Source organism: Lithobates pipiens, unplaced genomic scaffold, assembly GCF_037356315.1.
Source record: "Lithobates pipiens isolate NorthernLeopardFrog02 unplaced genomic scaffold, aLitPip1_a1.2 Scaffold_8, whole genome shotgun sequence".
Lineage (NCBI taxonomy): Eukaryota > Metazoa > Chordata > Amphibia > Anura > Ranidae > Lithobates > Lithobates pipiens.
In genome coordinates, this window is record NW_027507903.1 from 85,744,695 (window position 1) to 85,762,634 (window position 17,940).

Below are 17,940 nucleotides of genomic sequence, written 5' to 3' on the forward strand. Positions count from 1 at the left end.
CCAACTGTGACTTCAGGCAACTTAACTTTTCAAAAACAATAGCGCCTGCTCGTTAGTAGCCAGCGCTACATGTACATCACATATCCCAGGAGGCATAGCCTTTTATTCACAGGAAGGTGGAGGGAGTGAGTCTATTGGCATGTGATCGAGAGGCCCACCTGCTGAACCCGGAAGAGCCAATGGGCCTCTCGATAACGTCGGAGAGAACATGGTGGCGTGGAACAGAGCTGTGGCCGGGCATGAGAGGATCTCAGCCGGACAATTCTGGATCCAATGAATGGGTGAGTATCTGAAATGTGCAGATACCACCATCAGGTATGTGGGGCCAAAAAAATAAATAAATTGGGAGGTCAGCTGGAGTTCCTCCGCAACCTAAAAAGGCTCCTGTTCCTCAGTCAAGCTATAGTCATCCTGAAGCTGGTGGTATTTTATGGAATGATAGCCCATGCAATAATATTTGTGAATGGATAAACATCACAAGAATTTCATTATTTTGCTGCAGATACAAACAACTCCAATCACAGACCTATCCATGGGTGCTGGTTTTCATGTGGGAAATCCTCTCCTCCCATAATCAGTCAGTCAAAAGAAAAGACAGCAGCCGCGCTCCAGAATAAAAAGCCATACTCTGCATTAATTGATGGATCCAATTTACAGCAGATTACCTGAGCTCCTCTCTTATGATGTATTTCACTTGTAATGAGCTGATTTGTAGATTTGCAAAAATGCTCACTATGAGAAAAATGCATCAGAGAGAGGAATGCAGGTGGTCTGCTGCACATTCTTTCCTCTTTATTAACTTTGATTGTTTGAGAATTATTGAGTACATATAATAAAAAACACAACGAATAATGTTGACAATAATGGACTTTTTAGGAATAAATATAGATATAACAAAAAGAGGGGGGGGGGGGGGGGGTTAAACTTAAAAACAAATTTTATTTCTAAAAAACAAGCAATATCTTGATGCCTCAGAGCATGATCTTTCACTGTCTAACATATTCTAGGTACATCATATTCTACATATGTTCCCATAGGCATCCAATGTGGGAGCATCAAGGAACGAATAACCATCAATACAAAAATAAGTTTATACAGACAGTATATCACAGATGAATCAGCTCAGGGATACTCAAATGCTCTACATGTTTCGCGTTCACCATAACGCTTCATCAGGAGCTTATAACTTTTTATTCCCTATGGATAGCCAAAAGGAAAAAATAAGGCGTCTCTACAAGGGTAAGGCAGTAGTATAGCCCGTATATCATATATAGAGAGGCACAAAAGGAAGCGAAGACCCCGGAAATACAGGACAGGACAGCAGCCCCAAGGATAGGTCAGAAACCATTGAGAAATAGCTGGAAGTTTTCTGCACAGATCACAGGTTATACAACACTTCTCTCCTTTTTTCCTGTCCTGTATTTCCGAAGTCTCCGCTTCCTTTTGTGCCTCTCTCTATATGATATACGGGCTATACTACTGCCTTACCCTTGTAGAGATGCTTTTTTTTTCCTTTTGGCTATCCATACTGGTCACTGGAAGTTCAACATGGCACCTCATGGCAAAGAACTCTCTGAGGATCTGACAAAAAGAATTGTTGTTCTACATAAAGATGGCCTAGGCTATAAGAAGATTGCCAGGACCCGAAACTGAGCTGCAGCACAGTGGCCAATACCATACAGCACTTTAACAGGACAGGTTTCACTCAGAACAGGCCTCACCATGGTTGACCAAAGAAGTTGAGTGCACGCACTCAGCGTCATATCCAGAGGTTGCCTTTGGGAAATAGATGTATGAGTGCTGCCAGCATTGCTGCAGAAGTTGAAGTGGTGGGGGGGTCAGCCTGTCAGTGCTCAGACCATATGCCACACACTGCATCAAATTGGTCTGCATGGCTATCATCCCAAAAGGAAGCCTTTTCTAAAGATGATGCACAAGAAAGCCCACAAACAGTTTGCTGAAGACAAGCAGACTAAGGACAGGGTTTACTGGAACCATGTCCTGTGGTCTGATGAGACAAAAAATAACTTATTTGGTTCAGATGGTTTCAAACGTGTGTGGCGGCAACTGGGTGAGAAGACATATGTGTCTTGCCTACATTCAAGCAGGGTGGTGGGAGTTTTATGGTCTGGGGCTGCATGAGTGCTGCCAGAACTGGGGAGCTTCAGTTCATTGAGGGAACCATGAATGCCAACATGTACTGTGACATTCTGAAGCAGAGCATGATCCCCTTCCTTCAGATACTGGACCACAGGGCAGTATTCCAACATGATAACGACTCCAAACACACTTCCAAGATGACTACTGCCTTGCTAAAGAAGCTGAGGGTAAAAGTGATGGACTGGCCAAGCATGTGTCCAGACCTAAACCCTATTAAACAATGGCAGGGCATCAGCAAATGGAAGGTGGAGGAGGGCAAGGTCTCACATCCACCAGCTCCATGATGTTGTCAAGGAGGAGGGGAAGAGGACTCCAGTGGCGAACTGTGATGCTCTGGTGAACTCCATGCCCAAGAGGGTTAGGGCAGTGCTGGAAAATAACGGTGGCCACACAAAATATTGCCACTTTGGGTCAAATTTGGACATTTTCACTTAGGGGTGTACTCACTATTGGCGCCAGCGGTTTAGACATTAATGCCTGTGTGTTGAGTTATTTTGAGGGGACAGCAAATGTACACTGTTTTACATTGTAGCAAAGTGTAATTTCTTCAGTGTTATCACATGAAAAGATAGAATAAAATATTTACAAAAATGTGAGGGGTGTACTCACTTTTGTGAGATACTGTATGTGTAATGACTTTAACCACTTGCCTATGGGGCACTTTCACCACCTTCCTGCCCTGGCTAATTTTCAGCTTTCAGTGTTGTCACAATTTGAAAGACAATTGCGCCGCCATGCAACACTGTACTCAAATAAATTTTCTTCACACAAATAGAGCTTCCTTTTGGTGCTATTTAATCGCTGCTGGGTTTTTTAGTTTCAGCTAAAATAATTTAAAAAAACAAAAGTTTTGAAAAAAAAAGTTTGTCTTAGTTACTTTCAGCGATTTTTTTAAATACTTTTTCTCCTTCACTGATGTGTACTAATGAGGCTACACTGATGGACACTGATGAGGATGCACTAATATGCAACACTGATGGGCACTGATAGGTGGCACTGATATACAGCACTGATAGGAGGCACTGATGGGGACTGATAGGCGGCACTGATAGGTGGCACTTATGGGCAATGATAGGTGATACTGATGGGCGGCACTGATGGGCACTGAAAGGTAGCACTGATTGGCATAAAGGATGGACGCAGATTGGCCTCCCCGATGGGCACTGACTGGTGTCATTGATGGACACAGACTGGTGTCACTGATGGGCATATAGTGGCATCACTGATAGGCACTGTTGGGGCTGAATTGTAGTCAGGGCATTGATGATTAGTGCCCTGATTAACTTTACACATATTTTTTCTGTGAGGAGATGCCGCTTATCAGCTCTCCTTACCTCACACTCTTTCAGTGTGAGAGAGGAAAAGCGAATAATTGGCACTTCCTTGTTTACATGTGATCGGCTGTGATTGGACACAGCCGATCACATGGGTAAAAAGCCATGACCGCAGCTCTTTTCCGAGATCGGGGTATCGCCAGGAACACGGTGCGTCCACGATCGCAGCTAAACTGGGCACCGTCATATGACGTCGTCCCAGAAAGAGAGCCGCACCGCTCAACTGTCATTTGATGGTGGGCAGGAAGTAGTTAATGAAATAAAGCAATATTATACCAAAAAGCAAAAATTCATTATATTTCAGTTTACCGATTCTTAGATGTGATGACTGCATTCGTTTTGGGCTTTCTTCCTCCTAGTTTTATCTGGTGATCCAGCCAGTAAGTCTGTTGTTTTTTGAAACAAACCATTTACCACTGACAGGTGTGCTTAGAATGATCATCTTTTATTTATTTATGGAAAACCTTTATCACAAAAGGAAAAAAATGGTTTGCTGTAACTGATTATAAACTGTGTTAGAAGAGTATAAGGGATGAATGTGAGGCAATTATGACCCTAAAAAGGTACCATCCCATATAAAACAATTACCGAATGAGAACAAAAATGGGGTGGGACTTTACATGTACCTTGCAGGGTCTAATAAATACACATACCAAAAAGGCTTAAAAAATATACAAATCTTTAATTTCCATATATAAATGGTTAGATTTAAAAAAGTTGAATACAACTGGTTAAAACCACAGTTAACAGTTAAAACCACTGCCGGCCATGGGCATCGTGTTCCCTGACCATACAGCGGGCGCACTTACGTGCCTGCTATTGCCCCTTAAAGGCGATGTACTAATATGGCAATTTGCAGGAACGAACCACTTTGCCGTAGTATTTTGGCGTGAGCCGGTCAGCAAGTGGTTAACAAATAATGTATGTAAACATTAGCAAATAATTATATTACCAAGAAATGTTAAACATTAAAAACGTTCAATATACTGAGTCATGTTGCTTTAAATTTTTGTACTGGTATCCTAATAAAGCTTGTTATATATACCACAGCATGTCATGGGCAAAGAGAGTGGGCAGGGAGGACAAATTATCTCAAGTAAAATATAAGTATAATCTGTATTCTAACATCTACATTCATACCTAGAAAACTACCAAAAAGACTGCTGATTCACCTGTGTAGTTTTTGTCAGCCGGTACAGTGGAAGAGAAGCCTGGGGAGCCATGGGGATTAACTCCGTGCCCCTCCCCCCCCAAAAAAAAGTGTGAGCTGGAGTTTGACTTAAGCTTGTTAGTGTATTTAAATCCGATAGTAAATATAACACTCCCCTCCCCCAGACTGACAATGCTGCTGTCAAAATGTGCCCCCTGTGCTCATTCACCCAAAGTGGGGGCACTCTTATAGAGGAGGTGTGTTACTGGCAGGATCACCAGGTAAAAACAGAGGAAAGAGAGCCTAAAAAATTAAAACAAATGCAGCCTCCACATCTAATGATTGGTAAGCTGCAATATATTACATTTTTGGTTTTGGGTTTAATATCAAATTGAATCTTATCTGCTTCCTTTTTAGTTCCCCTTTAGTTAAAGTCAATAAAATATATTAATTTGTAATATCTGCAAGTGGCAAAACAACCAGCACGTCTTGTTTAAAGTTCCAACATCATATTACAGGGAGGCCAATTTGTAAGAGTAAAGTAGAACAAAACTTTTTTTTTCATTTTGGATTGAGTAAAGGAGGCTTATAACTCTACAGGTTGATTGCCATGTGTCCCATTGGGGAGATTTCTCTTCACTTCCTGTCCCACAGCCAAAACAGGAAGTGAGAGGAAATGCCTCCAAAATGAGGGACTACCTTCTTGGCACCAAAACAAGTGTCCTCGTTACAAGATTTTCTATTACTATTCTGGGGACAACTCAAAATATGGCATTTTCTTTACTTTCACTTTGTGCAATAACAATAAACATGACAAACAGAGAGGGTGGATCTCTCTAAGACCCCTTTCACGCTGGAGGCGTAAACCCAGTGTGAAAACCCGAGTGCTTTCACACTGGGGCGCTGCGCTGGCAGGGCGACACAAAAAGTCCTGCCAACAGCTTCTTTGCAGCACTGTAGGAGCGGTGACTATACAGCTCCTTCACCGCTCCTGCCCATTTAAAACAATGGGGCAGCACCGTCATACCGCCAGCAAAGCGCCACTGCAGCAGCATCTTGTGGGCAGATTTAACCCTTTTTTGGCCGCGAGAGGGGATTTAACCCCCCTAGCGGTAATCCCGAGTCTGGCTCGCGTTGGGATTTTAATAACAGGAGCGGTAACCCCGAGCCAGACTCGGGATGGCTTCGCTCGATGCAGGGGAGGACACAGGCAGAGTTACTTACCTTGTTCCCTGGATCCAGCGATGTCCCCCGCGCTGTGTGATCGAGCTGTCCTCCGCTCGATTCACAGTGCCGAATGCCACCGAGCTCCATTCCCTGCGACTTTACAGCGCACGGGAGCGGAGAACGGCGGCTAATTCAAAAAAGTAAAAACACACAAGACACACACAGCACTGTAATCTTACAGATTACAGTGCTGTATTAAAAAATACACACCCCCTTTGTCCCTAGTGGTCTGTGCAATACCCTGCATGCACTTTTATATTATAAATACAGTTTTTTCTGCCTGGAATTTGGAGATTGTCCATAGCAACCAAAAAGTGTCCCTTTTTAGTGTTTTAGGATTTGATTACATTATTTAATAATTTTTATTATTATTTATTATATTATAAACTTTATCATACCCGGGATGTCTGCTAGACTCTGGTTTGAACAGATTTAAGAGAGTTATTCCTAAGAATTACAGGACTACAATATAAAACGCCAAATTTCCATGCAAAATAATTGTACCGCTTTCAGCACCTAAATCCAGACTGAATTATACCGCCAGGGAGGTTAAACTGCCCCGCTAGCGCCACTAAAATGACCTCATATTACACACACACACCCACAAAGGTTGAACTGGATGGGCTGGTGTCTTTATTCAACCTTACTAACTTTATCCTCCAATCAGCACACTTCTCTCACTGCAGAGCACTTGATTGGCATGTTAAAGTTGTCCATGATACAGTATGTAATAGTTATTTACCCTTTGTGCCATAAAACTCAATATTTAATTTCGCTAAACAAAATGAATATTACTGTTTTCATATAATTCTCTGTATATTAACAGATGATCCTCGGAGGCAGTGTCATGTCAATGAAGGGCTGGGTGCCACCTATTTCTGCCTAGGTAATCTGGATCAAGCCATTCATTACTACAAGAAAGCCCTGACCCTGTCTGGAGGCACAAAGGTATTTGATGTATTTCTCCTTGAATGATATAAAATATTACTGGTGAATCTACCATGTTTGATAAGAAAGTTTAGTTTAATCATGTATGCATTGGAACAGATGATGATGTATACCTCAGGGGAGAAACTTGTTTTGTCCTGGAAGTTAAAGGATAGCTAAACCAAAGAACAAAAATACTAAATATTTCAGCTTACAGTTTTAGATGTGCTGGCTGTCTTAGATTTTTTTTCAAGCTTAAGTTTAGGTTTCCACGAGTGCGACTTTTCATGCAATTTGGGACTGAAAAGTCGCATGACAAGTCAGACCCCATGATTTCCAATGAGTACCATTCATATCTGTACGACTTCCCATTTTGATGAGGTAAAAAATTGCGCCAAATTTGCACGACTTTGGGGACGCAATAGTGGAAACATAGCCTTAAACATCAGCAATGACAGATAAAATCTGTTGATTATGGTTGGAATGCGGTGTCCTTGTCATTTCCTGTGAGCTGTGCAGAAAAATATCTTGCTATTAGCTGTATCATCTGTAATCTACATATTGCCCTGACCCCTATGTAATGGAAATGAAGCAATGCAGACAAGTTTATAGTCCATATCAGGAGAGGAGTGTAGAGTAATAACCATGGCTCCCTCCATAGATACAGTTGAGGAGTGACGTAGCCACCCAGGGACATGAAGTGTGTTATTTTCAGGATTACCAGATGAAAATAAAGCAAAAGAATATAAGAGCCTCCACCACACCAAACATTAGTAAAATGCAATATAATACATTTCTGGTTATGGGTTTATGTATGCTTTAACCTCTTCACGACCATGCTATAGCCGAATGACGACTACAGCGCAGTCGCACATTGCCGGAAGGACATCATATGACTTCCTCCCGTGACCGCGCTTCTCGCGCACCCCCAGCGGCGCGCATCTGTAGGCATCTATGATCCCAAGGACTCAGCGATCACAGATCACGATAAAGGCCAATCACATTGGCTCTTTACCAGGTGATCAGCTGTGTCCAATCACAGATGATTAGGGAAACAGGAGTTGCTGGTTATCTGCAAATCCACACAGGGGACATCTACACTGATAATCGGGACCCATCAGTGCCGCTTATCAGTGCCCATCAGTGCTGCCCATCAGTGCCCATTAGTGCTACCTATCAGTGCCACCTATCAGTACAGCCTCATCAGTACCTCCTCATCAGTGCCACCTCATCAGTGCCCATCGGCGCTGCCTAATCAGTGATGATCAGTGCCACATCAGTGCCCATTAGTGAAGCCTATCAGTGCCCATTAGTGCAGCCTATCAGTGACCATCAGTGCAGCCTCATCAATACACATCAATGAAGGAGAAAAATTACTTATTTAAATGCTATAACAGAAACTAAGATTTTTTTTATTTTTTTTCAAAATTTTTCTTTTTTTTATTAATTTATTTAGCAAAAAATAAAAACCCAGTGGCGATTAAATACCACCAAACGAAAACTCTATCTGTCTCAAAAACAATTATAAACATTGTATTCGGGTACACTGTAGCATGACCACGCAATGGACATTCAAAGTGCGACAGCTGAAAATTGAGAAAGGGGGTAAAGCGCCCTGTAAGCAAATGGTTAAAAATTCTCAGTCATCAGAGATCACAATATCAAAATAAAAAAACTCATGACATTTCTTTGTGGCTGTACATTTCCAAATACCTAACATAAAAAATAAGCATAATTATGTTGTTTCATATTTTTTTAATCTGAGCACAGCTTAAATCATTATAATGCATTTATAAAATTGTATATTTATATATCAGTAGAAAGGAATTGCAGTGAATATTATTCTTGCAGGGGTATTTCATTACAAATGCAATGGAGTGCTGATTACTTAAAATGATGATAAATATGGCCTCCTGATGTGATGATTTGGCTTGCTGTTCAGTATTCTGGACATTGCAGTGTTGTGATGTTTTTAACAATGGACGGACTGCAGAGACTATACATTAAAATAGCTATTTACTTTTGAATTTATAAGGTCTACACTATTTATTGGTCAATAGAGTAAGGTGGTTGCTTTTGTACGTGTTTATTTTTTAATAATTGATTATTTGGTTTTCACTAGTTACCCACGTCTAGTAGCACTGTGTCTTGTAATTATTAGATGTAATATACACTGATCAGCCAGAACTTTATGACCACCCACCCAATATTGAATAGGTCACCTTTTGCCACCAAAACAGCTCTGACCTATTGAGTCATTTACTTCACTAGACTTCTAAAGGTATGCTGTGGCATCTGGCACCAAGCTGTCAGTAACAGACCCTTTGAGTCCAGTGGGTTGCAAGTTGGGGCCTCCATGGATCAAACTTGTTTTTCTAGCACATCCCACAGATACTCAGTTGGATTGTGATCTGGAGAACGTGAAGGCCAATTCAACACCTCAAAGCCCTTGTTGTGTTCGTCAAACCATTTTTGAACCATTTTTGCATTTGGCATGATGCATTATCCTGCTGAAAAAGTCCACTGTCATCAGTGAATTCCATTTCTATGAAGGGGTGTACTTGGTCAGCAAAAATGTTTAGGTAGGTGGTATGTGTCAAAGAAACATCCACATGAATGGTAGGACCAAGATTTCCCTGCCCAAACCATTACACTGCCTCCGCTGGCTTGCCTTCTTCCTGGTCTGGTCTTTTGCTATGCAGCACCATATGCAACAAAATTCAGGCTTCAAAATTTTTACCACATTCCTGTGATACAAGCACAATAGCTTTTGTTAAAAATATAGTACTTTACCAAAGAGAGTTGGCTTATTAACCACTTTCAGACCGGACCATTTTGCTGGCTTAAGTCCAGACCACTTTTTGCAATTCGGCACTGCGTCGCTTTAACTGACAATTGTGCGGTCGTGTGACGTGGCTCCAACTCCTGCTAATTCTAAATCCACACACAAAAAATCTCCAGGACACTGGGGCATGTCCCTTCATATAAATCCCACTCTCTCACCTTTGTGCTTCTCCTAACCTCTGGATATATATCCCTAAAGCCTAGACCTCCATCATTTAAGTGTACTTAATGCACCCACTACCCTGCACCCGCTGGCAGCAGCTGCAATCCACACAATCTAGTTCCCATTTCTCTTCTCCCCAAGACCAGATTCCCTTTCTCTTGCGCCCTTTGAAATTCCTGCTCTGTCTGTAACAAACTCACCTCTCTTCATGACCTCTTTATCGCTAACTCATTTAATCTACTTGCCATTACCAAAACATGGCTTCATGAATCCGACACTGCGTCTTATGCTGCCCTATCCCATCGTGGTCTTCTTTGGACTCACTCCCCCAGATCCAGTGGATGGAAGGGAGCTGGTGTCAGAATCCTTCTAGCCCCACATAGCGTCTTTCAGTTACTTCACCGACCTCCCTCTCTGTCACTCTCCTCTTTCGCAGTACAGTGCATTCGTCTTTTCTCTAAGGATAGTTGTGATCTACAGACCCCCTGGACTGGTATCAACCTTTCTTGATGACTTCTCTGCCTGGCTACCCTATTTTCTGTCTTCTGAAATCCCCACAATCATTCTGGGTGACTTCAACATCCCTATTAATACTAACACTCCTGTCACTTCCAAACTTCTCAGTCTAAGCTCCTCCTTTGAACTAAAGCAATGGATACATGCTCCTACTTAATCTGAAGGCAATTAACCAACGTTTTCTCGCACTTATGCACTCCTTGCAACCTCTCGAACTATCCATTCCTTCTCTCTGACCACCACTTTGTTAGTTTCACTCTCTCCCTCTCCCCCACCTCGTCTCCCTCCAAGTGCCTAAAAGTTACCTGCAGAAACCTATGTCATCACAACCCTTCTCTTCTCTACTCTGCTACCAATGACCTCTATGACAAAATATCACCCCTATCCTGCACCGACTTAGTCACTTCTGTCTACAATGCTTCACTTCTAGCCTCACTGGACTCACTGGCCTCCCTCACTACACGCAGAATAAGGCCCATACCCCTTCAACCATGCTGAACAGATGATACTAGAAGTCTGAAAAAACATAGTCTTGATCACGAGCGCCTGTGGCATAAGACTAAGTCTTTCAACCAATATAAATCTGCCCTCCAAAAATACAATTCCAGCCTCCTCATTGCCAAGTAGACCTATTTTATCACTCTCATTAACAACTTATCTCATCCCCGTCAACTTTTCTCAACCTTAAACTCCCTACTTCTTCCTCCACTGCCTCCACCTACTCACTGCCCAGAAGATCGCAAATCACTTAAAACAGAAGATTGATGCAATTCACAAGGAAATCTCCATTGTTCAGATACCCTCCACGCTTTACACTTCATTCCCACAGGTACAATCATTACTTCCCTCTTTTAACCCCACCACTATAGATGAGGTTGCAAAACTACTTGCTAACATCCATCTTACCACCTGCCCTCTGGATCCTGTTCCCTCACAATTGCTACGTTTACCCTCAGGCTCTATTCTACACTCTAACCCACATCTTCAATCTCTCACTCTCTTCTGGCATCTTCCCCAACTCTATAAAACATGCACTTGTCAGCCTCATACTTAATAAAAGCCCTCACTGGACCCATCCAATCTTAACAACCTATGCATCATCTCCTTGCTCCCCTTTTTATCCAAACTCCTTGAACGTCTGGTCTACAACTGACTGAGCAATTACCTTGCTGATAATAGCCTTCTTGATCCCCTTCAGTCTGGATTTTGTCCTCAACATTCCACAGAAACTGCTCTCCTAAAATGAATAAACAATCTACTAATGGCCAAAACCAATGGACACTATTCTGTACTCCTACTCTTGGAACTCTTTGCTGCCTTTGACACAGTTGACCAGCCCCTCCTCCTCAAAAAATTCCACACCTTTGGTCTCCGTGACTGTACTCTTCGCTGGTTCTCTTCCTACTTATCCAACTGCACCTTTAGCACTTGCAATTCTACTTCCTCCTCTCCTCTTCCTCTCTCTGTTGGGGTCCCCCAAGTTTCTGTTCTTGGACCTCTCTTATTTTCAATCTACACCTTCTCCTTGAGTCAGCTGAGAGCCTCCCATGGCTTCCAATAGCACCTCTACCCTGACGACACCCAAATCTTTTTCTCTACCCCCAGCTCACTCCCTCCGTCTCCTCGTGTATCACTAATTTACTATCAGATATATCAGTCTGGATGTCACACCACTTCCTCAAACTCAATCCATACAAAACCGAATTTACAACTTTTCCTCCCCTATGTGTCCCTTCCCCTGATCTCTCTGTCAAAATCGATGGCACAACTATAAGCATGCTAAGGTCCTAGGTGTAGTCCTGGACTTAGAACTCTCCTTTAAGCCCCACGTCCAATCACTGTCCAAATCTTGCCACCTCAACCTCCGCAACATCTCCAAAATACTCCCCTTTCTAACCAATAACACAACAAAGCTCCTAATTCACTCCCTGGTCATCTCTTGCCTAGACTACTGCTACTTTCTTCTCATTGGCTTACCCCTACATAGTCTATCTACCCTTCAATCCATCATGAATGCTGCCGCCAGACTCATCCCTCATACCAATCGCTGTGTGTCTGCTACTCCTCTCTGTCAATCCCTCCACTAGCTTCCGCTTACACAACAAATTTAATTAAAAATACTAACAACTACTTACAAAGCCACCCACATGACTAGCCTAGTCTCTAAATGTCAACCTATTTGTTCTCTTTGTTCCACTTAAGACCTCCTGCTCTCTAGCTACCTCGTCCCCTTCTCCCATACTCACCTCCAGGATTTTTCCAGAGCCTCTCCAATTCTATGGAATTCCTTACCCCAATCTGTCCAATTATCTCCTACTCTATTAGCTTTTAGACGATCCCTGAAAATCCTTTTCTTCAGAGAAGCCTACCCTACCTACACCCAGCAACTGTATTTTCATTTTCTTCATCAGCTCATCCCTCACAGTTATTACCTTTTGTTCCACTTGACCCTCTCTTCTAGATTGTAAGCTCTAATGAGCAGGGCCCTCTGATCCCTCCTATATTGATTTGTATTGTAACTGTACTGTTTGCCCCCATGTTGTAAAGCGCAACGCAAACTGTTGGAGCTATATAAATCCTGTATAATAAAAATAAAGTCCTGGTTGTACATTCAAACAAAGGCTAACCATGCAGTTAAAATACTTGTTGAAGACTCCCCAGATGAACCTTTTTTTTAAATTAAAGATTTCTCAAAAAAACAGCAACAATTTTCTATACAGAAAATGTGATTCTGTCAAATGAACTTGATAAAATGCTTATTGATAAAATGTTATGGTATGGTATGCTATGGTATGGTATGGTATGGTAAAAGGCATTTAGACTACTCTGTGTACCCAATACCCATTCCTTCCATAGAAAGACAATTTGATCACTTGTCTTCTTTAGCTTTATAAAATAACAGTGCAAAGATGTGCAGTGACCCTCAGTAGCCAATTACATACTCACTTTGAGCACTTTAGCCAACTGACCCTAATTAAATATTGGTTCTAGCTGGCTGCACATCATTGGTCATTGCACATTATTTATTGCTCCTTGTACAGTTTTAAAAAAACACAGTCATACATTTTGTATTACATTGAAAAACAATCTAGAAACAGTGAAATTATCACTGCTGTATACTCATTTTTATCCAGTTAAAGGAGCTTTTGTGCCATTTTCCACTTTCCTTAAAATATTTAGTAATAGATAACATACAACTTGAGAATGAAGATTAACCAAAATGAGACCATACGACAGTCTTAATACTTGTAAATTATCCACTATAAATATTTCATCAAGATAGTACATTCCATTTAAACACTGATAGGATTATTTTAAAAACATGATTATCAGCTATAAGACAGTATTCTTCGTATCCAAGCATGGTTGACAATAGATTCATAGACTTCAGCTCCTTATCTGGGTGATAACAGGCCTGCTGTGGTGGGAATTATTTTATACAGCAAACAATCCCCATTGTCATTGCAGATTAATCATATTTAATAGGATTGCCATGAATTAAAAGCATCAGTGTGTACATACTGTTTGGTTTACTGTCAGAAGATGTGCCTAATCAAACCGACGGGTAGCGGCAAATTGAAGAAAATCACAGCGGTACCACTTTACTTGGCCACTTGGAGACAAGAAGCTAACTATGCAGTAATTATCATCTCTTTGGCAAATGTAACTCTGAGATTTACTGGGATTTCTCAGTGGTGGATTCCTCACAAGGGCATGAATAATAGAAACTCTGTAAGTCTTGCTCTTATTGCAACATAAAGGAGTAACTGCAGGACAGGACTAAACTGAAGGGGCACCCGCCTTGCCAATATCCTCTGGCTATTTTAGCACTTGAGTGCTGTGATCATTCCTATCCTTAGTAAAGTGGCAGCAGGGACAGCAGGAACAGTTGTGGGAAGTAAAGGATGCTACAGTACATTGTATATCTTCACTTCCATATCTGGGAATTGTCTGAGACTGACCCCAAGGCAAAGGTTTTAAAATACAACGCTGATTACATGCATCGAATTTCACATTTTGAAACCTGGCTCCATCTTGAATAAGATCACGTAACCATTTTCCATTGTTTTTTTTTTTATTACACCTGTCCTCCAAACAGTGCTCACATGACCTCTGAACTCATCCCAGTTCGGCATCCAGTGGTCATAGTAATGTGGCACAAACATGTCTTATAGTAGTGACATGTGAGTGCTTTTAATGTTGATAGACTGACTGATGGCTTCAACTGGTTCTTCCATTAACTAGTGCAGGTAGAGGGCCAGTGCATTTATGGTGTCAAGTCGGATGACAGGGGCAGCTGATGGTGGCTGGTACTCAACAGGAGTGGTGAGATGGCCAAAAGGAGCTTGGTAGTCACTGGCTGGGAGCAAGTGAACAGAAACAGTCGCTAGATTTGCAGGTTGGTGATCAACAGGCACTTGACTGGTGGATGAATGGGCAGCTGGTACGAAGCTGGCAGGCGGGTACCTGGCTGGCAGATGAGTGGTTTGTAAGCACAAGGTTGGCAGGTAATAGCAGATAAGCAAGGTCAGGCTAGCCGGGTTGGTCACTGACAGATGGATCAGGTACAGGCAGGAGACAGCAGAGTAGTCAGGTCCAGGCCGAAGTCAAAAGCTGTAGAACAAGTCAGGAACAACAATAAGGCAGAGATGGATTCCAGAGATGAGCAGGGGTCAGTGCAGGCAGAGTTCGGGGTAGTTAGAGGCAGGCCAGGTCAACAACGGGTGGTCAAACACAAGAACAGGTCACAGGTAGCACAGAAAATGCTGTAGAACAGACAACAAGAAATCAGTACAGCAGCTCTGTTTAAATAGTCTGTTTGGCGCCAGTGTTAGTGACAGGTGTACATGCGCATACAGGCATGCTCACATGCACAATCCTGCGCACACATGCACAGCCATTTGCTGACCCGTGCCGCTGGTTTTGTGTATGGGCAATAATTCCCTAACAGATATTTGGGCTCTTCTGCAAAGTTTCCAGGCTTCTGTCAAAGTTAAAGGGACCTTTCACAGTGGTGTTGGTAGTGCAACTGTCAGGGAAGTTGTCCACGGAATACAGCTGACATCCTCAGGCGAACATCTGTGCACAGCTGCCAACAAAGTTTACCCAGATCTGCCACAGGCGTGCATGCCTGTTACCAGAACTGGCGCCAGACGGCCTATTTAAACACAGTACTCAGCACTGTCTGGTTGCTGTTTGATCTACAGCATCACCCGAAATTCTGTTACCCTGTGTTGTTTCCGGCTTGTTACCTGACTATGCTCCTGCCTGCTGTTATACCTGATCTGCCTACCTGTTGCCAAACCTGCCTGTGACCTGACCACACTCCTGCCTGCTGTTATACCTGATCTACCTACCCGTTGCCAAACCTGCCTGTGCCCTGACTACGCTTCTGCCTGCTGTATACCTGATCTGCCTACCCATTGCCAAACCTGCCTGCTGACATACCTGATCTGCCTACTTGTTGCCGAGCCTGCCTGTGACCTGACCACACTCCTGCCTGCTGTTGTAATTGGTCTGCTTGTCTGCTGCCAAGAGACCTGCCCATGATCCGACTACGTTTCAGCCCACCTAGCAGCCAAGTCCAGCTTTCCACCTGTGTGTTCCTAGCTCCTACCTGCACAGACTTCAGGACTTATTCCAGGCACTCTTACTCCACCGTGCCCTAGTGCCAGCTGTCCCACTACTGGGCCCTCTACATTTCAGGCTCACCACCAGGTATGTGACAACAGCTAATGCCACAGTTCATTCAGTGAAGTAAGTAAATGGTGGGATGTGTCAGGAAACAGAGACAAAATAGCCTTGTCTGCAGGTTCATTTTAATGAAATTGAGCTAGTCCACATTGTTAGGGGATCATAGGCGTGGGCACGGGGTATGCCAGGTGTGCCTGGGCACACCCTACACACCCCATGTACCACAGATTCCCCATGTTTGTATCCCTGATTTTTCACCAAAGCCCCCTAACAGGGCTCCTAAAAAAATTGTAAAAATGAAAAATAATATTGTAAAAGATAAAAATAATCAAAATAAAAACTACTGACACGATCCACTGCCTTACTGACACCAATCCCTGCCCTACTAACACTGTCAGTATATATACACATGCACACACATGCATGTGATTGAGCTTTGGGGTGCACACTAATGCAATAGGCTGTGCACACCTATGTAGGGGACAGTTAGATTCACCATTCCGTTCCATAATAAAACCTCATGCTGCACTGAAGAAGGCCATCTCAGAGAGCACCCTGGATGCAGAGAAAACCAGAAGCTCCAATACATATTGTGCAAGCTCCCATGAATTCACTTTTGAGAGTGTGCACAGCTTTTTACCCAATATAGTCAGCAATCATGTTGTTCAAGCACTGTCTGTAAATGCTGACTGCAGCTGAACCTGGCCCTTGGGGTTTAAAAGGTAGTGGTGAAGCAGCAACCACTGCAAGTCCTTTCAGGGATCAGAGGATTGGAGGAACACTGGTCACCAGAAGGAATCCTACATTTATCAGAAAATGAGGCAAAGCGGTTCTTACACAGTACCTCCTCAAAGTTTTGCATGGTGGCAGTAGATCAGCCTTTGTATCAGGGACCTAAAATGTAGCTACTCCATATTCAGTCAAAGTCAACTGGGATGTAGCAGCTGCATGGACAGTTGAATGGCAAAATTTGACATGCAGACAGGAAGGGGTGCATGTATCCAAACGCACAGTGTCTGCATTTGGATCTGTGCACCACTTCTATAGGTGAAGCTCTCTGATGGATGCAGATGCAGCAAAAAGTGGCACAGCATACAGGACCTGTCTGCTTAGCCCTTAGGGGTATTTATCAAAACTAGAGCAGACAGAATTTGGAACAGCTGTGCGTGGAAAACAATCAGCTCAAAGCTATCATTTTAAAAGCTGAACAAGCTGAAGATAGAAGCTGATTGGTTGCCATGCACAGCTGTTCCAAATTCTGACTACACCAGTTTTGATAAATTCCCCTCACTGTGTTTTACATTTCTTACTCTTGACTACTACAGTCTAAGTACAATACATTTGTTGTTAAAGCGGGATTCCACCCTAAAGTGGAACCTCCGCTGATCGGAACCCCCCCCCCCCCCCTCCGGTGTCACAATTGACACCTTTCAGGGGGGAGGGGGGTGGAGATACCTGTCAAAGACAGGTATTTTCACCCACTTCCGGGCATAGACTCCCACGGGAGTCTACACCATTTCCTGCCCTGCCACGCTGTCTGCTGGGACACACACGGGTCCCAGTGACAGCGCGGAGATTTCCTATTGCGCGGCGCGGCTCGCGCATGCGCAGTAGGGAACCGGGAAGTGAAGCCGATTCGCTTTACTTCCTGATTCCCTCACCTCGAATGGCGGCGGCAGCAGCCGAGGCCCGAGCGGTCGATCGGCCTCGGCTGCCGGCATCGCTGGAACCCGGGACAGGTGAGTGTCCATTTATTAAAAGTCAGCAGCTGTAGTATTTATAGCTGCTGGCTTTTAATAAATTTTTTTTGGGCGGAATCCCTCTTTAAAGTGGTTGTAAAGGCCCAATATTCTATGTGTGAATGTAAAAGAACCTTCTGTGTGCAGCAGCCCCCCAAGCCCCAACAAATTTTTACCTGAGCCCCC

The 17,940-nt window shown here is 43.2% G+C and overlaps 1 protein-coding gene across 1 annotated transcript in view; it reads left to right on the forward strand.

Annotated features, from left to right (window-relative positions):
- Positions 1 to 17,940, forward strand: part of LOC143964479 (uncharacterized) — a 231,965-nt gene that overhangs the window by 77,401 nt on the left and 136,624 nt on the right. The window contains exon 5 of the mRNA XM_077474254.1: positions 6,698 to 6,819. Coding sequence (XP_077330380.1) covers positions 6,698 to 6,819 — 122 coding nt within the window. The remainder of the gene's footprint in view (positions 1 to 6,697; positions 6,820 to 17,940) is intronic.